The sequence below is a fragment of the Eublepharis macularius genome, chromosome 8 (genome assembly GCF_028583425.1).
Source record: "Eublepharis macularius isolate TG4126 chromosome 8, MPM_Emac_v1.0, whole genome shotgun sequence".
Taxonomy (NCBI): Eukaryota; Metazoa; Chordata; class Lepidosauria; order Squamata; family Eublepharidae; genus Eublepharis; species Eublepharis macularius.
Window position 1 is genome coordinate 129054666 of NC_072797.1, and position 25874 is coordinate 129080539.

Consider the following 25874-nt stretch of genomic DNA (forward strand, 5'->3'; position numbering starts at 1 on the left):
CTGGGTGACCTTGGCCCATTCATGCTTAGCCTACCTCATAGGGTGGTTGTACTGCTTTGAGTCTCTGTTGAGGAGAAAGGCGGGGTATAAATTAAGCAAATAAATAAATATGTATCCAAAATGAACCTTGATTTCCCATACTGGACTTATTTTCCCCTGACAATTGGCTAGGTTTAGATATTTGGGAGATGTTAGATAGGCATGTTAGAAATCTCATTACAACAACAGAGCAAATTTCATCTTAGAAGCATTGGAGAATCTCAGTCAATGTTCCTTTTAATATTGGCTTTTATGGTTGTATTAGCTTGCAATATTCCATTCTGCAGTGACTGGGTGAAGTTTATTCTGTTCTATTCTCAATCATATGTTGCTAGTGGTATTCTAGCTCTCTTTCAGAAATGTGGCTTTCTTTTTCTCCCACACATTGCTGTCACCCTCTGAAAAGATGTTTGTGGGTTTTTTTCCCCCCTTCAACTTTTGGAATGTTAAGCTGATTTATGTTCAGTCCCCGTTTACTCCGTGGATATTTGGAACTCCAAGACGGATTTTATGGAGGTGCATTATAAAATTATGTCTAGATGGTTTACGATTGTATATGGATAAAATGTAATGTCAGTAAAAAATACTGCTTAACTTGTTGAATACAGTAAAATTTATGGTGAGCTCATAAGCTCGTTAAGTGGGGGGATGCTAGCGCCGCATATTCATTAGTGCATGAGCTCATTGATACTCTGTGAAATGTCACGTCTGGGTATCCAAACAGAATTTATATCGTCTTATTTTAGCATTTCACAGTCAAGGCTGCTGAAAGCCACCATGCCTAACAATTGTCCCTCTGGGTATCGCTCATCGTGCTCAGGAGAACACACAAAAGATACCTGATTGGAATGGATATGTTGCCGCTGCCTCCCAACTGCACCGTACCTTTCCCCCCCGCTCCCGGCCAACCCCTACAGCCCTAGAATTCTGTGTCCCCCTTGTGAACCTTTCACAGTTATGTAGACCCAGTACAGACAACATATCACACAACACACTTTTCTACCTTGTGCAGCTCGGTCATTTGCGTTATTGCTAATATGGTGTGACCAGGGCTTTTTTTCAGTGGGAACACGGTGGAACGGAGTTCCGGCACTTCTTGAAAATGGTCACATGTCCAGTGGCCCCGCCCCCTGATCTCCAGACAGAGGGGAGTTTAGATTGCCCTCCACGCCACTGCGGTGCGGAGGGCAATCTAAACTCCCTTCTGTCTGGAGATCAGGGGGCGGGGCCACCAGACATGTGACCATTTTCGCTGAGGGTGATTTAAACTTTAAAAAACTCTCCCTTTGTTCCAGCTGACCCAAAGTGACATCATTGCGCGGTCCTGAATTCTACCACTGAGTTCCACCACCTCTTTTCCCAGAAAAAAAGCCCTGGGTGTGATGATACTTTTTTTCTCAGCTACCAGTTCTTATGTGTTGTAAAATCTGGGAACTTTACCCAGAAGGGTAAGCTTCAGTGCTGTGGGTTTTTTGGGAAAATTTGAATTGGAAAACATTTCCAAATTTCCAAATGATTTAAATACTGTTAACAAAAGAAGGCAAATACGCCCTGTACAAACTCCTGCTTCCTGTCCCACATTTAGCCCATTTAACATGATTGACTTGCAGCACAATAGCCCTAACAACTGTAGATAAATAGACTGTGTGTGGTGGAAGTTGGGTTGCCAGCTTCAAGTTGGGAAATTCCTGGAGATCTGGGGGATGAAACCTGGAGAAACCTGGAGAAAGTGGGATTTGGCGAGGGAAAGGACCTTGGCATGGCATAAGTCCATAGAGTCCACCCCCAAAAGTAGCCATTTTCTCCAGGTGAACTGATCTCTGTGGCCTGGAGACCAGTTGTAATTTCGGGAGATCTCCAGACACTACCTGGAGGCTGGCAACCCTAGGTGGAAGAGCTCTGTAGTTTTGTGGCTAGAGTGTTATATTCCTAGCTTCTTCTCTATCATTTTCAGATTTTACAGGACTAAAGTGTTGTTTTGTGCACTTACAGTTTTCATGAGGTGTTTTAATGCATGTGTTGTAGGGTTCCCCCTCTTTACTGGGAAACTGTACCCTGATATCTCTGAAGTGTTGTTTGTTGAGGGATGAAGCAAATTAACAGGGCAAGTGCTTCATTTTTAATGTGTAAAGTGAACCTTTGAGAGGCATTTCCCCGCTTAATTTTGTGTTTGTCTCATGGAAATAGTATATGCATTTTAGTGTGTGCCCATATACACAATGGAAACACCATTAAAGAAGAAAAACCCACTTGAGTAAATAAGAACGGCAGATAATGTTGCTTGATAATTTAGATTACATACAATAGGAGATTGCTTTAGCTTTTCTCCCACTTCTGTAAACAATGAACCCGTAGGAAAAAAGCACTGTAGAAATTCGTGGAAGGATGAGTAGAATGAATGTCTTCGCTCCAGTCCATAGTAACAGAATAAGTCAGTACCTAGAGGTGCTTACAAAACCCGATATGGTAGTCAGTACTGTAGCACATTAGCACACATTTTGAGCAAACCCCCACATGATAAACAGGTTGTTTATCTCAGTCCACAGAAAGTAGTTGAACCCTTTCATTAGAATTGTTAACTCTTAGAGGGCACCAGAGGCAGGATTAGTGTGGTCAAGAGGCAGAGTCATGTCTTCAAGAACAGAGCTGAGTGATCAAAAGGGGGAATGAAGAAGTGTGTGTCAAAGGATGGAGTTGAGGGACAGAGCTAATAAAAATATTAATTCATGTAAAGCATGCTCAGCTATGACCCTCTCTCTGACTGAAAAGATCTCTGAAAAGTAAAAGATAGCAGGAAAAGGCAGCCACAGACAGCTGCAGTGTTTAGAGAAGCTGCTTTTGAGGTACAAAAAAGTCTGGGCTGAAGAGAATAAATTGACTGCAAACCTGGCGCTTCGTGGTATCACTAGTATCTGAATAGGTGGGACAAAGGCATAGAAAGCAGGTGGGAATGCAGAAATACAAGAGACTTGAACCGTTTCCACAGTACTCACCTTCTTCTGGAACGGGGCACAACATCATGAAAAAATGCGGAAGAGAATGTCTTCTCACGCAAGTTTTGCACGATGTCATGCAAAACTTGCGCGAGAAGACGCTATCTTCTGTGGGGGGGGGGGTTGTGACATTGCGCCCCGTTCCGGAAGAAGGTGTGTCTGGGGTCTGAGCCTCAACCCCCGGGCTTGCCGGGAGGGAGCAATGGGAGGCAACCGGGAGACAGCAGCCCTGCCGCCCCAGCCAGCAACCAGGGGCAGAACCCACCTACACCCGGGGAAAGGGGCAAAGGGCCAGTGCCTCAGAGGGCTAGAGGAGGCAGAGAGGCACCAGCTAGACCCACCCTCCAGGGGGGCGATAGGGGGCTCAACAGAGCAGAGGGAGAGGACAAAAGCAGGGGGAATAGGGACCCAGCAGCTGCCCAAACAGAGCTCTTACCTGGCAGAGAGGAGAAGCAGCCCCAAGCCACACCCAAGCCTATGCACCAGCTGGAAGGCAATAACCTGGCTCAGGAAAGATCAGGGACAAAGCAGCCCCAGGTGGAGTTGCTGCAGGCATTCTGGGGGAGGAGCTGGGCAGCCAGCCAAGGGGTCACAGCTGGGCCTGCCTTCAGCAATCAGCAGAGTCAGGGAGGCTTGACAGCCAGGCAACAAGACACAGCTGGTGCTGTTCAATGGAGCCAGATCAGCTACCTCAGCTGCAACTGCCTGGGGCAGCCCAGGACCAGGCTGGAAGGAGGGCGGGGCAGAGGAAGGAAGCCCTATAAAGGTTGGCTGGGAAGAGTGCTGGATGTGAGTAAGGAGTGATGGTGTGGAGTGGGAGCAGAGCAGTGTGAGAGTGGAGGCTTGGAGGAGAGTTCTGGGAGGAGGTGGTGATGGAGGATGCAGGTGGTGAGCTGGCCAGCTGGCCAGGTTGAGCAGGCCAGCGAGTGGACTGACAGAGAGTCTGGGTGAGGTATACTGCCCCTCCTTCCACAGAGCAGGATCCTGCAGCATCCCTGGCACCCCTCTGATGTCAGGGCTGGCCCAGCTGGTGCCCCGCCCAGCAGCAGCTATGGCAAGCCCTGACAGGTGAATAGTGTAGAAATGGCCTTGGATGGGGGAAAGGTACTGAACAAGCCAAGATTATGTACCTTATAGATATACTCATAAGATTAATACTTTGTTTTGGACATTTATGTGGGGTTCAACAACAACACCCAAAATTTCTTTAAAGAGGATGCAGCTTTCACTTAATGGAGGATTTGGTCTTCCGGACCTCAGTACTTTTCATCAGGCATATTTGTTAGCATGTACAAATTACTGGGAACCATCCCTTCAATTGGGATGTCTATCTTTTGGAGGCTTCTTTTTTTGGAACCATTTTTAAATTGGAATGTATTAGGGTCTACTTACGTTAAAATGGATTTTGTTTCTTCAGCAATTTCTGCAGCTAGAGAAGTATATCACGACAATATCAATGTGACCCATCCTCGCATGCTAAAGTAAAGTAAAATTGGGAAGAAATCTTTTCTTATTGAAGGCTTGGACGGATAAGGGAATGATGATGAGTTCTTGCCATTTTTCCAATTGAGATCTAAATATGATTTGCCAGCTTCTGTTGAATGGCAATATTTATAATTGCAACATTTGTTGGTATCTAAATATGGTCTGGCAGCTTTGAATGCTTCAAAATTTCCCTCATTTTTGGAGAAGCTTATTGAATCAATACAGAAAGCGAAATCTACAATATTTGTATATAAAGATTTGAGGTCGGCTAATAAATATGATACACAGAATCTTAGAGATGAACGGCATGACGATCTGGAGTGTCCAATTTTATTAAAGCAATGGGATAAAGCTTTAAGCTACTATGGGTCTTGCAACTTATTCAGCAAAAAATTATGTTTAAGGTGTATTGGACACCACAGTGTCTTTTTACTAAAGGTTTAAGCACAGTGTCTAACTGATGGTGGTGTAATTCACAAAATGCATCTCTTAATACTTCGGATATGTTTAGTCATTCAGCCCTTTGGGGAGGAAGTTATTAGTCATATTAATTTTGTGCTGGGAAACTCTTTTTGAGGATGTTAATGTACTGTTAAACTACTTGCCTGTCTCTTGGAATCTAACTAATGGTCAACAGAAATGGACCCACTGTTTCCTTATGGTTGCTAAAAGACTTTACACTGCAGCATTAGAAAGACAATAGTCCACCTCCTCTAAATCATAGATTGAAGGCCTTATAAACTTATCTACATTTGAATGTGCCACATATAGAAGGCAATTGTGTATGGACTTATTTTTAGATATTTGGAAATCTTTTATAGATACCTATGTATAGATTTGCTAATAGATTTTTTTGTAGCCAGCACCAGGGCTCATTTTGAGGGAGAATGCACAGGAACGCAGTTCCGGCAGTTCCCCAAAGAGGTCACGTCAGGTGGCCCCGCCCACCTGACTCAGCCATTTTGAGCCCATTTCGGCCTGGATTGAGGCCGAAATGGTCCGGATCGGGCCTCTGACGGGTGGTGGATCACTGTCCTGCTCAGCAGCAGCCCAATCCTGACCATTTTGGGCTCCTTTTTAGCCATTTTCAGCCCCTTTTTGCCATTTTGGGCCCAACTTCGGCCCTGAATGGCCAGGATTGGATCCAAAACAGCCAGGATAGGTGATGTCAGGGGGTGTTGCATATGCAAATCAGTTATGCTAACGACACATTTCCAGTGCTGTCAAGGGGCGTGGCATATGCTAATAGATTATGCTAATGAGTTGTGCTAATGAGTTCCTCCAGCTCTTTTTCTACGAAATGACCCCTGGCCAGCACTGTGTTTACCCTTTTCTTCCTTCTGTTTGCTTTTTCATTTTTTTCTGCTTTGCACCAATAAAAAAAGATTATTTGCCACTGATCCAACTTCCACTGCTGCTTGACCTGTAAAAGGAGGCATCCTCTTTCTTCTCCTCATTGTTTTCTTGTTCTGCTTTAGGAACAGTATTCCCTAACTATTAGGGATCCCAGCAAAGGGTTTTCTGTGGGTGCATCCAATTAGGAACCCTGGTCACACAATGCTGTTATCGTTGGGACAGAACAGATCAAGCGAGAGTGTTAGAAGCAGTTGTCAAGGGAGGACAATCTGAGAAATGAATGTTGCCGGTCCAGTGACAGATTGGCACGGAGCCTTTCCATTCCATTATACTTTCAAGCTGATATAATAATTTTATGACTTACGGTTTTTATTGGCATACTTAGTTAGCAGATGGGCTGTGGCTTTTTGCTGTAAACAAGGCTGGGAGCTAATCCCGGCAGGCCTTGAGACAAACACTTGATGGTTCTTTTGGCTATTCAGGATCTTCATCACCCAGAACCATTTATTGAATCCCACGACATTTCCCCCTCAGTGTATCGACTGAGGATAGCTAAGTGGTCAAGCGTAGGTTTGTTTCCTGAAGAAGGTCGATCTCCAAGTAAAAGAAACTCATCTGGCAGGCGGCAACAACATCTTGGCCTGAATTCCTGGAGAGTTGCGGCTGTTTAGAGCCGATAATACAGCACCAGAGGCCTCGATGGTTTGGCTCTGACCCATTTTATGCATTGAGAAGAATCAAGCGGTAGAGCTTTTCCTGGACTATCTCTTCAGCCTGATTGAGATTGTGTTGCTTGTTTTGTGTTGCCTCCAACAAACCTCTTGGCACTTTGTTCAGTTTTTATGGACTATTCCCCTCTCACAACAACCCTGTGAGGGAGGTTAGGCTGGTTGCGTGAGACTGGCTCAAGGACAGTGAGCAAGCTTCAGGGCAGATGGGGGATTTTACTCTGTCAATCGACCCACTACGCTACACCGGCTCTCACTTGAAAACTATTATGATAAGAAAGGGCTCAGAGCCAACCTTTTTACTGATGCACTGTTTTCTTGTGGTAAAGGCATTTTTTTTAATGATGTAGATGCATTCAAATAAACAACTCCTCCTTCTACAACCTAAAAATAGTACTGGTGAACAGGGCTTTTTTCTGGGGAAAGAGGTGGTGGAACTCAGTGGGTTGCCCTCGGAGAAAAGGGTCACATGGCCGGTGGCCCCGCCCCTTGATCTCCAGGCAGAGGGGAGTTGTGATTGCCCTCCGCGCCGCCAAGCAGCACGGAGGGCAATCTAAACTCCCCTCTGTCTGGAGATCAGGGGGTGGGGCCACCAGCCATGTGACCATTTTCAAGCGGTTCCGGAACTCTGTTCCACCGCGTTCCAGCTGAAAAAAAGCCTTGCTGGTGAAGCTTTCCTTCTAGCTGCATGTATTAACTGGCCTCCCATGTACGTGGCTTCACATACTTGTGGAGCTAGCTCCCTGAAAGAATTTCAAAAAGCAAAGAGAGGATTTGGCAACGAACAGCAGGGCTGATGAAATAGTTTCATAGGACTGGCAACTGACCAGAAAACATGAGGCCAGGGGTTTTTTTTTAGCCTGTGAAGCAATTGATGCAGTTTTAGTGTAAAAGACAGAAATGTGCAGGGTAATTCTGAAGCGGAGTTACCTTTCAGACTTGACTTCAGTAGGCTTGCAATGGTATATGTCTGCTTAGCATTGCACTAATGGCCTACACACAGTGGCTGCACACGGGAACACCGGATAAAGTTGGAAAGCAAGCTTCATGTGCATATCCCTTCAGGGCTGATAAAATACTAAGACATCGACCTCAGGCTTAGGGCTCCATTTTCTTTGTTGCACTATGTGAAACTGCATGACCATACTTTGCAATCAACCTTCCTGGGGTATAATAATAATAACAACTAGAGGCGGGCACGAACCAAAATATGAACTAAAGTTCATCACGAACTGGGCCGGTCCGTGGTTCGCGAACCGGGGTGGTCTGTGGTTCGTGAACTGGTCACCCAGCTGGCTTCTAGTGGAGGAGTGGGGAATCAAACCTGGCTCTCCAGATTAGAATCCTGCCATTGCTAACCAATACACCAAACTGGAGCAGGGAGTCTAGTGCTTTTGAGCCTTCAAGCACCTTTCAGATTCTGACAGCCTGGTGGGCACAGCTATAAAATGGCTGCTGCAGGAGGCAGGGCTTTTTTTCAGCTGGAACGTGTTGGAACGGACTTCTGGAACCTCTTGAAAATGGTCACATGGCTGGTGGCCCTGCCCCCTGATCTCCAGACAGAGGGGAGTTTAGATTGCCCTCCGTGCCCACCAGCCATGTGACCATTTTCACCGAGGGTGATTTAAACTTTTAAAAACTCCCCCCTTGTTCCAGCTGACCCAAAGTGACATCATTGGCCCTGGGAGCATGCGTGCACTTTGTCGCACGCACATGTGGTACCAGAAGCACCACCTCCCGCCGAGAGTTGCCCCCTGTGCTGGCAACCCACTAAGTTCCTCCACCTCTTTTCTCAGAAAAAAAGCCCTGGCAGGAGGTATAACAAGCCCTCTGGCACAGTTTGCCTTCACTCACACAGGGAAGATCCTTGTGCCGTGGTGGCAGCTGCTGCAGAGGCAACATTTTTAAAAATATGGACAGCCCATCAGGCTGGCAAGGGACTGGAGCTCTCAAGGACCACGCCAGGAGCAACAAGAAGGTAAGTGCTGGGCCCCTCCCCTCCCGCCAGGAGACGAGGAGACCTGGCAACCCTAAAGCACAGGCGTATCTACTATGCCAGCCAATGCCAAAAGATTTTGTTATATGTTTCCTCCTTACCACTTGAAGTCCATTGTGTACTGGTAGGGATGCTGACCTTCAGCTGGAGGGACGGGAGATTTTCCTGAGTTACAACTGGGCCGTTTCCAGATGGCTTACCTGGCTCCAGATCGTTGTGCCATCTTGCGGGGAAAACACAAAATATCGTGTTTTCTCGCGCGAGTTTTGCATGACGTTGCATAATGTCGCGTGAGAAAACGCGATATTTTGTGTTTTCCCCGCAAGATGGCGCAACGTTCCGGAGCCAGGTAAGCCATCTGGAAACGGCCCTGATCTCCAGACAGCAATGATCAGTTTCTTTGGAGAAAATGGCTGCTCTGGAGGGTGGACTCTGTGGCATTATACCCCTTTGAGATCCCTCCCCCAAACCCCTCCCTGCCTAGACTCCGCCCACAAATCTTCAGGAATTTCCCAACCCAAACTCACAACCTGAAGTCCTGTCTTCCACCCTTGCCCAGTCAAAGTTGCCAACTCTGATGTCCATCCATGTAAGTTCATAGCTGCCAGATGTAATAAAACCAGGCATTACTTGTGCACCTCTGGGCACAGAATCTTAAGTAGAATAGCCATGCCCAAACGTGTTTTCTGTGCTGTGCTAGGCAGCAAATGTTATCTGTTTACCAGTCTTGTGATATCTTTGCCACCACCCCCCCTGATTTTTTTTAACATCTCAAAAATTCATGGCTGAGAAGATTTCCTACAGAATTATTATTAAAAGTTTGGCTAGAAGCTTCGGGTAGTCATATCAATCTGGGATTCCCTAAAACACACCTGGGTATATCAGCTTTACTCAGCTGATAGTGGCTGATCTGCAAGATTTTGGGTTCAAAGCTCACATCCACTGCTGACATTTGCGACACACACAGTGCCCGGTGAGGACAACAGTGCTTCCAGGAGCTTAGGCACTCAGATTTAGAACCTGGGTCTGTTGGCTGTGTTACAAGTTGTGCTTTTGCATTTGGTGTGCAGCTTTGGGTAAGTTGTTCCATCTCGGAATTTGGGGGTGGGGGGTTCCGACAAGTCACTCAAAACCACAGGCATTTGGATTGGATTTATTAATAACGGCAAACAGCAGTGTGGATTTTACCTTTTTTATACAATGTGGAAATAATCAGTGGAGAAACTCAGCTTTGGGGGAGATGCGATCCGAATCCTTGGAGGAATGTAACCTTGTGCCTTTTATTTAGTGTTCATATATATGTATTTATGTGCTGTCAAGTCACAACTGACTTTTGGTGACCCCAGCAAGGGGCTTTCAAGCTAAGTGAGAAGCAGAGGAGGTTTGCCGTTGCCTTCCTCTGCAGAGTCTTGCTCAAGGGTCTCTCATCCAAGTACTGACCCTGCTTAGCTCCCGTGATCGGATGAGATCGGGCTATACCATACTATTCTGCATCCTATTTAGTGCTCATATAATTCTTTTCTACTCCCTCTTCTCCTTGGAAAACTAACACACACAAAAAACCAAATTGTGAATTTATTTCAACTGTGTTTTATGTTGTTTAAGTGCTGATTTTAATGCTGGGTGGCTCTTACCCAATATGATATATGTGGGGTATCAAGCGCTACTGTTTGGGGGTCCGGGTGATCAACTGATTAGAAGGGATGGAGGAGGGTGAATGAATCCAGCTCTCTGCTCCTCTTCAGAAACAGTGATCAGTGCGATTTTATCATTTTTTTTAAAAGCAGTCCATGTGTGCAGCTGCAGATACTGGACCGGGGACTGTGTATTTAGTCCCAGTTCAGGCATGCAGCCTCCATCTCTTGCTAGCTTTATGTATGTGCATGTACAGCCTGTGGCTCGGATCTTCTGTAAATTATCCTGGACCCTTCTTTTCATTGCAATGCAGATTTGTCTTTGAAACCTCAAAATATAAAAAGTTACTTTCCACATCAATAAATCCCTATAAATCTTTCCTCCTTAATTTAACACTCAACAGTTGTGATGGTTTGTCACTGGTAAACTAGTGCTTGGTTGATGCTCTTTTGCAATAAAACATTGCTCACAGTATTTGTCAGGTAAAGAGGGATTTGTTTGGAGCATCTTCCAGGGTTTAATATGGATTTTGTCTGATGACAAGCCAGGTTCAAAGGGCTTCAAATGTATGGACTTGAACCGAGGGAGCATTTTTGTGGCCACGCCACTGAAACAAAATCCCACAAAACCCCAATTAAAACAGATTTTGGAATGGGAAATGAAGGACAGGAAGTGGAAGATATACACTAAAGGAGAGAAGGTGTGTGGAGAAAGCAGCAAATACTGAACATTGGAACAGACGAATTCTTGGCAGAGACAGAGGCTAATCTCTGCTCACAAGGCAAGGACAGGGTCAGAAACCTTTTATAATTTGAGAGCCAGAGCAAGAGATCACCAATCGTAGATCACCAAACAGCCAGTATAGGAAAGCTCATTTGCGTAATCAAAAATATGCTTCTTAAAAGTACTGATAATTGTCATGCTGATAAATAATCTATATATTTCTGCAGCACAAACACTGGTTTTGCAGTTACCTTGTTAGGAAGTGGCACACACAATAAGTAACACCGTGTACAGTTGTTTTAGAGCATTGGAATACGTTTGCCCGTGGCTTGCACTTAGATAACTGGCACTGTTCGCCTCTTTCACTCCCCTCTTTGTAAAGCACTTCTAAGAAGCTCTTTAGTCCCATTAAAAACCTTTGCCTACCATTCTCTTTATGTACCAATTATTCTAACCTCTCACCTACCTTGTGCCTTAACTTAAAGGTTTGATTTTCTTTTTCAAACAGCCACATTCGATTTCATATTAAGGTTGTCAGCTTTGCATTGCAAACGAGTGACGCATGCGTGTGTCGAGAAGAGTCCTGTCTGGCCTTTAGCGGGGCTGGCAATAAGAATGGTGGATCAAGGATGGTTTCAGGGTGGCCCTTGGCCAGGGCCGTTTCAGGAGGCAACTGGAAGGCAAGGCAAGCAGAGGCCGAGTTTTATCTGATGTTGCTTGTGTTCTTTTTTGGCATTCCAAGCAAAGCGGCAATCCTGTGGGAGTGCTGGGTCCTCTATGCCAGTGTCTACTGCAAATAAGGGGGGGAAATAGAATTTAGTAGTTTCTCTGGATTAGTGCTGCTAGAGACGGTTGCTGTATTGCTACCAGTTTTAAATGCTGTTCTTATATTTTATATAAAAAGGTAAAGGTAGACCCCTGTGCCAGCACTGAGTTATTACTGACTCATGGGGGGATGTTGCATCATGACGTTTTCTTGGCAGACTTTTTATGAGGTGGTTTGCCATTGCCCTCCCCAGACATCTACACTTTACCCCAGGAAACTGGGCACTCATTTTACCGACCTCGGAAGGCTGGAAGGCTGAGTCAACCTTGAGCCGGCTACCTGAACCCGGTTTCCGCCAGGATCGAACTCAGGTCGTGAGCAGAGCTTGGGCTGCAGTACTGCCGCTTACCACTCTGCGTCATGGGGCTCATATTTTATATAATGTTATTTTAACGGCAGATATTTTTTCACTGCATGTAAAAAAATGCATGTTAGCTGCTCTGAGCCCGCTTGGCGGGAAGAGCAGATTACAAATTGAATAAAAAAAATAAAATCAGAAAGTTCAGGAGCCTAACTTTATTTCTATTGCAGTTGAGCGCAGGTCATATAATATGAGCTGAATCCAACCTTTGCTCGTTGTTATGAAAGAGCCTGGACTGATTTTCCCCAGGAGGCCAAAATCTTTTTATCTGTTCTCAGAACAAGGACAGTACATCAGAAGCAGCAGGTCGAACTGATATTAGCCCGCCCAGTATGCTTTGGAACAGCTGCCTGCAGGCTGTTTCTTGATAGGAGATGGGAGAAGAACTCTGCATCTGTTCCCCTGTCTTCCTTATTTTCCATTCCAGGAAAAGGAAGAGTTTTAGCATAACTTCAGAAGAGGAACTTCGAGGACTGGTGCTGCACTGAATTTGGCTGGCCTGCTGACGGCCTTATGCCCAGACTGGGGTGGGGAGGTCAGACACCGATTGCACGTGGCAGGCTGCTTTGTGTCAGCACAGAGGCCCCACGTGGGCATGTGGGTATGCGCCATCTGCCCTTTGGGCTGTTCTTCAGGAGTTTTGAAAAGATTGCCTAGTCACGGACTGAATCAGGGTTTTTTTCTAGGGGAAAGGCGTCCCCCCCCAGGTTCTGCCCCCCCTTGCTGTCAGAGAGCAAACAGTTAGGCACAAGGTTTGCCAAGATTCCACCCCTTCTTTACGGCTGTTGTTATGTTTGTTTAATACAGCTGTGGCGAGAGGGCAGTGTTGGAAATGAATGGGTGCTGCATGATTTAATTTCTGTCCTCCTCCCGCCCACCCCCCAAAACCCTGTGAAAATATGGATAAGGGTTGTTTTTAAATTATTATAAGAGAGCCAGAAAGAAAATCTTTATTTTACTTTGGGGAGGGGAGCAGGGCAGCCTTGTTCTAGGCCGTTTCCACACGCCCTTAAAGGAACAGCACACAAATGGACCGCTGGCAATGTCTCTGCTCGCAAAATGGCTGCGGGCCATTTGGTTTGTTTCTTTCGGCACCGTTTCTGGGACTGTGCTGAAAAAATGGCAGCCAAAAGGCTGGCGACCATTTTGCAAATGGAGACGTTGGATACATGAGGAAAAGCCGCCAGCATCCAGTGAATTGGCTGATCCTTTAAGGGTGTGTGGAAATGGCCTTAGTTGACGTGCAGCTGTGAAGTGGTGAACCACTTCATATTACTACCCTGCAAAAAATATGAATGTTTCTATTACATTTGTCACATCACGGTTTTTGAGTGGCGGAGTCATCATGTCTGTTGAATGGCAGGTCATAGAATCATATGGTTGGAAGGGACCTCTAGAGTCATCTAGTCCAACTCCCTGCACAATGCAGGAAATTCACAGTTGCCTCCCCCCACCCGCACACACACCCAGCGACCCTTACTCCATGCCCAGAAGATGGCAAAACACCATCAGGATCCGTAGCCTAGCTGGCCTGGGGAAATTTGCTACCTGACCCCAAGGTTGTGATTGGTCTTATCCTGGGCATGTAAGAACAGGTTGTGAGAACTAAGCACTGATGCAGCCCTTCCTGCCCTCCCTCTCATGATCTGCCCGGGTTCACAGAATAATCATTGCTGTCGTACGGCCATCTAGCCTCTGTTTAAAAACCTCCAAAGAAGGAGAGCCCACCACCTCCTGAGGAAGCCTGTTCCACTGAGGGACCGCTCTAACTGTCAGGAAGTTCTTCCTAACGTTTAGCCGAAACTCTTTTGATTTAATTTAAACTTGTTGGTTCTGGTCCAATCTTCTGGGGCAGTGGAAAACAATTCCACACCATCCTCTATATGACAACCCTTCAATTACTTGAAGAGGGTTATCGTATCACTTCGCAGTCATCTCCTCTCCAAGCTAAACATACCAAGCTCCTTCAACTTCATAGGACTCAGGGCCAAGCTACACATGACGAATGACACTTGAACAGCAAGTGTATTTCTCCCTGTTCACTTGCCCTCCACTCAATCCACTTGCCGTTCAAGTGTCATTCGTCATGTGTAGCTTGGCCCTCAGTCTCCAGACCCCTCACCATCTACGTTGCCCTCCTCTGGACATGTTCCAGCTTGTCCATATCCTTCCGATTGATGCCTAAAACTGAACACAGTACTCTAAGTGAGGTCTAACCAGAGCCGAGTAGAGCGAGACCATCACTTTGCGTGATCTGGACACTGTGCTTCAGTTGATACAGCCCAAAATTGTCATGTTCTTTTCCCCCCATTATTTATTTATAGAAAAGTTAAAAGATAGAGCAAAGAAGGAAAGTAAAACATAACAAAAATCCCCCCCAAAGAGCCAACCGTGGCCTACATACAAAGTAAAAACAACAACAACAGTAAAAAGCATAATAACCATATTATTAATCCATTACAGTTTTTTGCCTACAGCACTTCCTTCTTTATTATCAATCAGCTTGTGATCTAATTAGTATCTTTTTTGTAGATCTCATCTTCTTGATATCCCAGATCCTTATTCTTAAAAATGGTCTGACAAAGAAGAGACATCCTTTTCTCTTATAGAGCACTGAGGTATATTTGGCAACCACTGACTTGAGACCAGCCTGCTTCCCATTTTTATCTGTGGAGAGCTCTCAGCTCACTTGTAGAGCATATTTTTGCTGCAGAAGATACAAAATCCAGCCTCTCAAGTTAAAAAGACCTTGGGGAAGCATGACAGAGAAAGACTTGTGGCCTAAAGAGTTGGTGTTGGGCTAGCTGTGGACTGAGACAGCACAGTATTTGGTAATATCAGCTTCTGAAAGCAAAACCTTTCCATTTCCTGGATTATGAACCATTTGTTCTGTTCGTCAGATGCAACAGTTCTCTTTGTCAGTTGCATCTGACGAAGAGTGCTGAGGTTCTCAAAAGCTTATGCGACAGTAAAATTGGTTAGTCTTAAAGGTGCTACTGGACTCTTTTCTATTTTACCAAAGTAAAACTCCACTCCTACTGCACTCCAATGCTGTTGTAGTACATGTGCAAGATGAAGAAAAATGTATTCATTTAGAGAATGTGTATGGGAGGTATTTTCGGTTAATATGTAGGAACTGATAGGTTTGTATGAACCAGAATTCTCCTGTTCAGATCTAGGCTCTGCCAAGATGTGTTTTGTTCCCCCTTAGCCAGCCAATTCAGTCAGTCCTTCTTTATTGGGTGTGTGTGTGTGTGCCGGATGAGGGCAGAGTTTGGGAAGTGGAGGGAGCGCTGTAAGGATGTGATACCATAGAGTTTGTCATTTGCTCTAGGAGCCCATCTCTGTAGTCTGGATATTGTCATTCTGGAAGAACTCCATGCCCCAGCTGTAGTCCCACTTCCTGTAGTAAGGTTGCCAGATCCGGCTTGGGAAATACCTGGAGATTTGGAGGTGGAGCCTGGGGAAGGTGTGATTTAGGGAGGGGCTAGAGCTCAGCAGGGTATACTGCCATAGAGTCCATCCTCCAAAGGAGCCGTTTTCTCCAGGGCAACTGATTACTGTTGTCTGGAGATCAGTTGTAATTCTGGGAGCCCACCAGTTACCACGTGGAGGTTGGCAACCATAGCAAGAGGCCTCCGTTGTGAAGTCATTTGAATATCAATATAATGTATGTGAAACACTTGTGAATATTGTAAAGCATTTTACTAATGTGGAATATTACTATTGTATGGCTGCCTTGCAACATGGTATGATTTCCTTGTGATCCTCCATAACCACACAAGGTGTGTTTATAAGGTGTGTTTATAACCCACATTCCTTGTTGCCAGTTCCTTTAGTGCAAACCAGGCTGAAAAGATACTGTTTATTGTTATTTAGAATATTGCTTATATCCTGCTTCTTCTCATAAATGTCTAGAGGGCAGAGTGACAATAAAAAGTCACAACTGTAAAACAAGATACAAGGATAAAAACTGCAGCAGAAACAAAGGGAAAGTGCAGCACAACAATTAACAATAATATCAGAGCCCAGCTACAAGTGACGCCTGACACAGGTTGGACACTTGTCAGCTTCCCTCGAGTTTTGATGGGGAATGTAGGCGTCCTGGTCTTGCAGCTGTAATGGAGAGCAAAGCTGTAAAACCAGGACGCCTACAGTCTCTGGAGATCATGTTCCTGACATACGAAAGATCTTGGCCATCGTCACACGGGCATCTCTTCCGTTAAATTTACAGCATATAGCGTCCTACCTGTTATCGGCACAGTAACGTTTCTTTGGGTCACCTAACGGCTCTTCGCGCCACCAGCTGTCCACACCGAAGCACTCTGTTCTCTCCTCTCTAACTGCGCAGAAGCAGCTCCTCCCCCCCCTTTTTAAAAATTATTCTGGTGTTTAATTCCGCTATAACGGAATAACAGCATATAAACATTCCGTTAGAGCAAAACATTGCGACCCTTTTGTTTTTCCAACTTTGAAATTATATAAATAGCCCTTTGCCCGCAGAAAACTCCCTGTCTGACGTGATCCCCATCGCTGAAGACTCTGCCATGGCGATTGAGTCATTTTTACTTCAGCAGAAAGTTTGCATTGTGTTATGTCGTTATGGCGTTATAAGGACATAATAAAATAAAAAAGGGGGAGTCGCAGGAAGAAATGGATTCTGGGATTGAAGGGAGGGCATAGGACGTTGCGAGGCGAAATACATCGATGTGAGGCATTCACACTGAGGCACAAAATAGCGCGACTATCAAGCACAAAGCAGAAGAGAGAAAATCGCTACAGTGCTGGAATAAGGTGGGTGTTTGCCGGGAAATAGTGCCGTTTTAGCGCTAAATAAAAGCCCGTGTGACGACGGCCCTTAATTGGTGGCAGGTTCATATGGGATGTGGTGCTTTTTCAGGGGCCCTCGTTCTAAGTGACATGGGAAGGGACAAATATAAAGATGGGATGGGAAAGGACAACATGGAGCGGAGACCGAGGGAAGTATCTGTTGATCAGTCAGCATTTTATCCAGCACGGGTTCTTGTTTCCATTTGGCCAGTTCAGGGGTGGCACCAGCGCCAACTCCAGAGAGGATGAGCAGCAAGACAGCCAGTAATATTTTTAAAGATCCTGTTTTCCAAAAAGAAATGTATTTTAAGATCAGTGGTTGTGGCTAGTTTTCATTCTTCCTAATATCTATGGCCATACATCCACAGGTCAGTCATCTAAGAAATGGATCAGTCCTTTTTAGCATACAGACCTGGTAGAATTGCCAGCCGACTGTTGGCAGCTGGTGGGAAGCTTGAGAAGAAAGGGATATGTAAAAATGCCATTGCTCCAATGTCATAACATCATTTCCAGTGAACTGGGAAGTGATGTCATCGCATCAGCCCAACACTCTAGGATTACACTGAAACTATGGCTATGCCATAGAATTTAAGTGGAATACTAGATCATCACCCCATTCTGTCAGAGTGACAGTGATTTTCGTTGCATTCCTGCCGCCTTTCCAAGCAGTGGTGTGAGTTGGAGGCCACCAGGTGGGGGTCTCCCACTATACCGTGAGACCTGGCAGTCCTACAACCTGGTAGATAGGCCTGTTTAGTTGTTGATAAACAATAATCACTGATAGTGCAATTCTAACCTGAGTTACTCCACTCTAATACCATTGGTTTCCATGGGTTTAGAAGGGTGTAACTCTGCTCTGGATTGCACTTTTAGCATGAAGGGTGAGTTGGCGGGCCAGAACTGTAAATGTGCCTGCATGGTCTGAATCATGACCAGGGCAGATGGGTTTGTGGTCGCAGTGGAGGAACCATCCAGTGCTCCAAAGCTATAGGGTTTAATCTAACAACAGCTTTTGCATAAATGAGGATTCCTGCTCCAGACAACACAATATTCTGCTCCAAGAAGCAAGACATTCTTTCAGGGCAAGATTCCATTCCTAGTGGGAGGCAATAATTGGGCTGGATCCTATGAAATGGGAGTGCAAGTATATTCATTGATATGGATCTTTCCTGCCCCCTGCCCCGCTGCAGCCTGCTGTGATGCTGTGGGTCATCATGGGAGGCTCACAGACGAACCACCATGGGACCATAGGGGGCTGTAGTGAGAATTGCACAAAATCACCCACAACTCCCTCTTTTGCCAGTGGTGCTTGCACTGGCACACAAGGCTCTGTTTGTACAAGTGGAGGAAGGAGTCTTGCTCTAATATATTTTTGAAGGTCAGGATAGTCACAAAAATGCACTACTGGGCATGCTGCATGGCTGTGGTTGAAAAATCTATAATGATTACCAGGGCTTTTTTTCAGCTGGAACGCGGAGGAACGGAGTTCCGGCACCTCTGGAAAATGGTCACATGGCCGGTGGCCCCGCCCCCCTGATCTCCAGACAGAGGGGAGTTTAGATTGCCCTCCGCATCGCCGAGCGGCGCAGAGGGCAATCTCAACTCCCCTCTGTCTGGAGATCAGGGGGCGGGGCCACCAGTCATGCGACCATTTTCGCCAAGGGTGATTTAAGCTTTAAAAAACTCCCCCCTTGTTCCGGCTGACCCAAAGTGACGTCATTGTGCGGTCCCGAGTTCCACCACCTCTTTTCCCAGAAAAAAATCCCCGATGGTGACCCCTCTTCATCTTCACCTGCAGAGGGCAGGAGGAGAGGTGTTAGGTCACAGACCGTGGGCTTGTTCGGAACAAAGTAGCATCAACCGCAAAGCCATATGTGGCTCTTGGGAATTATTTACCTTTCTTTAAGAATTAACGGAGGCTGCTTATCTCCTCCCTTTGTTGTTTCCAGTTGATGACCAGCCACAGTGTCTCTGCTGTGTGCTGCTGCCATCCGTGGTGCTGCTGCCATCCGTGGTGTGTACAGAGGGAAGATGGCATTCTGGACGCAGCTGGGGCTGCTGCTATGGAAGAATTTCACCTATAGGAGAAGGCAGACGGTAAGATCATACTACTTTTTTGTTGGCCTGAACTGGACGAGTGTAATACTTTTTGGAGGGCTTTTTCAGGTGCAATTGTTGCTTTCATGTGCAAATCCCATGACTTTAGAACAGAGTTATGATTTCACTAAGGGCCAAGCTACACATGACGAATGACACTTGAACAGCAAGTGTGTTTCTCCCTGTTCACTTGCCCTCCACTCAATCCACTTGCCGTTCAAGTGTCATTCGTCATGTGTAGCTTGGCCCTCAGGCTGCGTCTTGGAGTTTTGCCTGTCAGACTAGTCCTTTTCAGATGTTCCAGTCATTGAGAAACTATCAAGTGTGGTTAGCAAGAGGAGGCTCACACTGCCTGCAGTCCGCACGAGATGCATGGTTGCCCTATTCACACAACATGGCAATGTGCATATTTACCATATATATACAGCTCTGATATGTATGAATTGACCTCTGGATTCTTCACAGTTTGCATTAATGCATACCAAGGTTGTATGCACATGGGAAATGTGCATTGTCCCTGTTAACCCAATGTGGCAACCACACATATCTGGAGTATCACGGGTCATGCATGCTCTTGTCTTGCAGAAGTTTGACTTTGGCAGAAGCACTTAGAGCCAAGCCACACGTGACGAATGACACTTGCCTGGCAAGTGAACAGACTCACGTGTATTCCTCCCTGTTCACTTGCCGTTCACTTGATCAAGCGGAGCGCAAGTGAATGGCAAGTGAACAGGGAAGAATACACTTCAGTCTCTTCACTTGCCAGGCATGTGTCATTCATTACTTGTAGCTTGGCTCTTAGTTTGAGGAAAATAAAGCAAAACGAGAGGGGAAAGAGATCTCTCTTTCACTGTGCTGGTCAGTACATTGATACGGATCTTGGTCTGGTTTGAAAGGATCTTACTACTTTTAGAATTGTTGAGTGGCCTGAGGATAGAGGGAAACGACTCTTTTAGCAAAGAGGTTAAATTAATGGTGAAAGCACAATAAGAAACACAGAATTTTTGCTACAGGCTGCTGTTAAGAACTGGCTGTGCTGTTTGTATCTTTTATGCATTTGGATTCTGCACCAGGAGTGTCCCAGATACGTATTACAACAACTTCCTTGCATTTTATGTCCTATTGGCTCTTCTATTTGCAAACTGCTCCCCTATGCTCAATTGCACATAGACCTTCCCATTCAGGAAATGGGTTCGTACATCTGATAGAAGGGTTCTAGCCTATGGAAGCTTATGCCACTATTAATTTTTTAGTGTTTAAGATGCCGCAAGACTCATTGTTGATTTAGATGTGCAAGGGATCCTCACTTCGTCGGATACTGGGCTTTTGTAATTATTCACCTCTTGCGACTACATTTGGGTCCAATTGCACCTTAAAATTTCCCAAGGTATAAGTTGATGAAGTGAGCTTTGACTCATACGCATATACCCTAGAACTTTTTGTTGTTCTTTAAGGTGCTACCGGAATCAAGTTTTGTTCTACTAATACATAGCATTTGATTTATATCCTGCCCGTCAGAATAACTTAACGCCCACTCAGAGCGGTTTCCAAAGTGCGTTATTATTATCCTCCTGACAATCACCCTGTGAAGTGGGTGGGGCTGAGAGAGCTCTGAGAGAGCTGTGACTGACCCAAGGTCACTCAGCTGGTTTCAAGCAGAGGAGTGAGGAATCACACACAGCTTTCCAGATTAGAGTCCCGGCACTCTTAACCACTACACCAAAGTGGCTCTCAAAGATACCTTTATTCAGGGGTCATTTTGTAGAAAAAGAACTGGAGGAACTCATTAGCATAACTCATTAGCATATGCCATGCCCCTTGACATCACTGGAAATGTGCCATTAGCATAACTGATTTGCATATGCCACACTCCCTGACATCACCTATCCTGGCTGCTTTGGACCCAGTCCTGCCATTCAGGGCCGAAATTGGGCCCAAAATGGCAAAAAGGGGCTGAAAATGGCTGAAAAGGGGCCCAAAATGGTCAGGACCGGGCCACTGCTGAGTGGGAGAGTGATCCACCACCCCTCAGAGGCCTGATCCGGGCCGTTTCGACCCCAATCCAGGATGAAATGGGCCCAAAATGGCCGAGAGTCAGGTGGGCGGGGCCCCCTGACATGTGACCTCTTTGGGGAACTGCCGGAACTACGTTCCTGTGCGTTCCCCCTCGAAATGAGCCCTGCCTTTATTCCTTCCAGAAATATGCCTGGCTACCAATATGTTGCTACTTTTCTACAAGGGGGGAACCCTCCAGACTAGAGGTGTAAACAGCAGGGCTGATTCACATGTTACAAAGTTCTTGTGGCCACGACAAGATCACACACGTGTTGGGATTACCACACTTCCTAGACATACGTGGGCCTGATTTAGATCAGGACGGCGGAGCAGATTTTCCCAACCTGGAACGTCCCTGGGAGTTGCTATTGGCCCTATTGGAAAACTTCTGTGTATTGATGGGCTACACTTAAATTTCCCCGGCATGGCACACAGTTCCTTCCTAGGTCCATGTCAGGTCAGGAAAACAGCATTGTGTGTGTGTGTGTGGGGGGGGGGATCTTGATCCAAATCAGGCTTGCCCACCCTTAGGAAAAATAGAACAACTAGTACACATGTTGATCCAAGATACTCATGGTAGTTAAAATAGCTGACTGTGAAATCCTAAGTAGAGTTACTCCAGTCTAAGCCCACTGAAATCAGTGGGCTTAGATTGGAGTAACTCTGACTAGGATTTCACTGTAAGTAACATGCAATACAAATGTCACCTCAAGGAGAAACACCGCAGGGAGCCGTAGGCAAGAAGTGTTTGTTCAGCCTCAGGACTCTACTATTGCCACCAGCACTTCAAATCTGAATGTCGGTGATAATAATGGTCTACCTTGCAGGGTGGTTATAAGAATTCTGCACGTACGGATCAGAAATCGGATTTCTAAACACTCAAAACCATATTATTTCATAGCCTATGCTAATAGGTTCCGCAGTTGCAAGTGGGTGCTGATCAACCAAAGGGCTTAATTAAAAATCCCTGCTTTGATTCCACAGCTTTCCCCTACCCTTGTGCAACCTACTTTTCCCATAAAAGCTTCTCCAGTAAACAGCTTGGGGAGCCTTTCCCATCCCTGCCAGTTTTCAAGAATGCAGCTGCTGAAATTAGCATTGCGAAAACTGGGTTCAAAGCTCAGCTTGACGTGTGCGGCTCCAGATTTACATTGGTGCTGCTGGAAGACATCCAGGACAAAGTATATCCTGGCTGAACCCTGTGCAGGGAGGGGGAAGCCACGGGGGAGAGCAGACCTGAGTAAATATGCACACGCTCATTCCCTTATTCAGCAGCTCTTGCCATTCCTTTATCTCTCTGAAAGTAGCCAGTTATCTAAGAATCTGGTGCAAGCCACATACAACCGTTTGCTCTGGAGGGCAGCACAGCAGTATCAATCTACCAGCAAACTGCAGGCATTTTTGGACACTTGTCAGCTTCCCTCAAGTTTTGATGGGAAATGTAGGCGTCCTGGTCTTGCAGCTTGGCTCTCCGACTGCTGTCCAATGGACTTTTCAACTGTCACTTGTCCAACATTCTGCCAAGCTGCCTACCACTGTGTTTACATTTTCCCTACTCAAAGATGGCTCCCTCATGGTATATCTGTTGCCATTGCCTACGAGGAATTCTCTGTCAGTTAGAGACCAGTGGAAAGAAAGCAGCGTTGAAGTGTCACCAGCAGTATGGTTGGGTCATGAGGCTTTCACAGTATGAGGTTCCACAGGTTAGTTGTGTTCCTAGAAGTAGGGCTGCCAGTTCTGGCTTGGAAATTCCTGGCGAGGGCAGGGTTTGGAGTGTGGAGGGACCTCAGTAGAGTATAATGCCATGGAAACCACCCTTTCAAACCAGTCATTTCCTCCTGAGGAACTGACCTCTGTAGCCTGAAGATCAGTGGTAATTTGGGGAAGATTGCCACCTGAAAGATGGCAAACCTACCTAGAAGAGATCTACCCGCTGTTGGATACTGGGCTGTTGTGATTGCTCACTTCCTGCATTTTCTGGTCCAGGGAGGAAAAAGAGATGCATTTAGTTTCAGGTGGGTAACTGTGTTTGTCTGTAGCCAGTTTGGTGTAGTGGTTTAGAACAGCAGGACTCTAATCTGGAGAGCCAGGTTTGATTCCTCACTCCTCTGCTTGAAGCCAGCTGGGTGACCTATGGAGATAATAATTACACACTTTGTAAACTGCACTGAGTGGGTGTTAAGCTGTCCTAAAGGGCAGTATATAAATCAAATGTTGTTGTTGTTATTATTGTTGTTTTCAAAATGCTTTTTAAAAAACAGAATACCGCTACTCACTCAGTTCTGAGCACCTTTGTGGTATATCTGAAGACTGAGGGCTTCTGGGCCTGTCTGTGTGGCATAGAAATCAGGCCTGGATTCTGGCATGCCTTTCAAGGCCAACCCACAGTGAGGTCCCAAAGGCCTACATTTTGTACTGTAGCACAGGGATGAGTTTGGGTAGGCTTGTGAAAATTGCTTTGCTGTCGAGCAGAACCCTGACCCAGACGTAAAATGGCGTTTTGTTGGTAGAGCTTGACACCTGATGGAGAGTCAAGGAAGAGACTGGCTCCTTGTTTTCTTCCTCCACCCCCCCCCCCCCGGAAATCTTCACAAAAATATATTTCTTTTCATAACTCCCCTCCCCACTTTTGGCTGACATTTTTCTGGTGATCCAGAAGATCTATACGTCTGGTTGCTTTCGAGGACATATTTAGCTCACAGTCAGTGTCTGAATCCAATGTAGTCCCCCCCCCCAAATTAGGGTTGCCAGCCTCCAGGAAGTGGCTGGAGATCTCCTGGAATTACAACTGGTCTCCAGGCCACAGAGATCAGTTCACCTGGAGAAAATGGCTACTTTGGGGGGTGGACTCTATGGAATTATGCCATGCCAAGGTCCTTTCCTTCCCCAAACCCCACCTTCTCCAGGTTTCTCCAGGTTTCACCCACCAGATCTCCAGGAATTTCCCAACTTGGAGCTGGCAACCCTATGCCTAGTCCTCTCTTTCACAGTCTTTCTTCCAACTGTCTCTCCCCCTGCCTAGCTCTCCTTTTTCTATCCCATTGTAACCCCAGCAGTATATTTTGTCCGACTCATCCTCTTTGCTGCTGCCCATCCATGCTACTACCGCTTTCCCTCCTGGCCCCTGCCCTTTCCTATTGCCTGTTCTGTCTCTCCTCACCTCCTGGTGGGGGGCCATGTATTGCTGGCAGGGCCGGCGTGCCCATAGAGGCCAGGTAGGCGGTGGCCTCAGGCGTGGGGTGCCAGAGGGAGCGCCGAAGGAGGCGCAGGGGGTGAGAGCGCGTGCCACAAAGCAGCAGCCTCCTATTCCTCCTGCCCCCGTGCCGCCGCTGCCAGCACAAGCCCCCGTCTGGGCGCAGCTGCCGCGGGCAGGCATCTGCAGCGGCACAGGCAACCGAGCGGGAGAGCTCGGAGGCCGCCCACCGCAGCGATTGGGTGGGCGGTGGCATGCACGCGTGCAATCCTGTGATGATGTCACGTGTGATGTCATCACGCGCGTGGGGGCGGGGCGCCCAGCCAGCTGCGAGTGCCGCAAACCCTTGCGCTGCCCCTGGTTGCTGGGCACCATTTTGGGTTGCTACAGGAAATCAAAGTGCCACCAAGAAGTTTATTTTTTCCATTGTATTTGTGCATGCACAAATATCACTTCTTACTTTAAAAAATATTCATCTCCACTAGCCCAGGGTGACCCCTCTGTGTGGATTTTTTTAATGTGCTTAAATCCTACTTTCTGACGTTAAGGCATGCATAGGATTCCAGAGAGCTTCCCGTCTAAGCACTGTCCAGACCCAGAATTTAATTTCAGCCAGATTGCTACGTTATGTGACTTCAGATCATGTCTTGGCTGCTGTGGCACCTCTCAGTATAGTCTTTCGGGGCATGGTGGAATATATTTACAGTTCAGATTGTGCTAAATTACAGTAACATCCCAAGCCCTTGTTTCTTGGCTCGATGTTAAATGTCAGTAATCTAATTTTAGATCCTCGTGTTGATGTACTTAGGCACTGAACAGCAGTGCTTGCACTGAAATTCAAAACGCGTGTTGTGTGTGTGTTTATCTGTATAAAACAGTTGGCAGGAACTCGTGCATATGAAGTTCTTTTGCGTGAAAGTAGTTGATTTGATACAGTCTTCAAGCTCTGGATGTTCACAGAAAAACATGTTTTTTTAAAAAAACAAACAAACTGCACATGCTCTTGGGGGGAAACAATCCTGTGTAATAAGAGGGGTAAGTCTTAAGATACAGGAGAACTTCCAGACAAGCCACGAGGACGTCACTTCCAGGAGTGACATCATTGCTCTTGCCATGGAATGCTCCCGCGCTTCTATTGGGTCCGATTCGGGCCCCCAAAGGGCCAGTTCTTTAAGTGCAGGAGCATACTCACGGCTAGCACAATGATGACATTCCCGGAAATTGTCATTGTGTTGGCACCTGGAGAACACACACGAGGAACATCTTCCAGGTAAGCAGGGCTTTTTTCCAGCTGGAACACTGTGGAACGGAGTTCCGGCACCTCTTGAAATTGGTCACATGGCCGGTGGCCCCGCCCCCTGATCTCCAGACAGAGGGGAGTTAAGATTGCCCTCTGCACTACTGGAGTGTCACGGAGGGCAATCTAAACTCCGCTCTGTCTGGAGATCGGGGCAGGGCCACCGGCCACATGATCGTTTTTTTCCAAGGGCAACCCACTGAGTTCCACCACCTCTTTTCCCAGGAAAAAAAGCCCTGCAGGTAAGTGCCAGGTCCCCT

The 25874-nt window shown here is 46.4% G+C and overlaps 1 protein-coding gene across 2 annotated transcripts in view; it reads left to right on the forward strand.

Moving 5' to 3' along the window:
* ABCA1 (ATP binding cassette subfamily A member 1) overlaps window positions 1-25874 on the forward strand; it is a 159656-nt gene that overhangs the window by 16451 nt on the left and 117331 nt on the right. Inside the window, exons 1-2 of one of the 2 annotated variants that reach the window (XM_054986393.1) lie at window positions 9481-9673; window positions 18922-19069. In XM_054986393.1, the coding sequence (XP_054842368.1) occupies window positions 19004-19069 (66 nt within the window). In that variant the 5' untranslated portion in view covers window positions 9481-9673; window positions 18922-19003. Of the gene's footprint in view, window positions 1-9480; window positions 9674-18921; window positions 19070-25874 lie in introns of those variants that run through there. The other variant, XM_054986394.1, reaches the window with a different exon arrangement.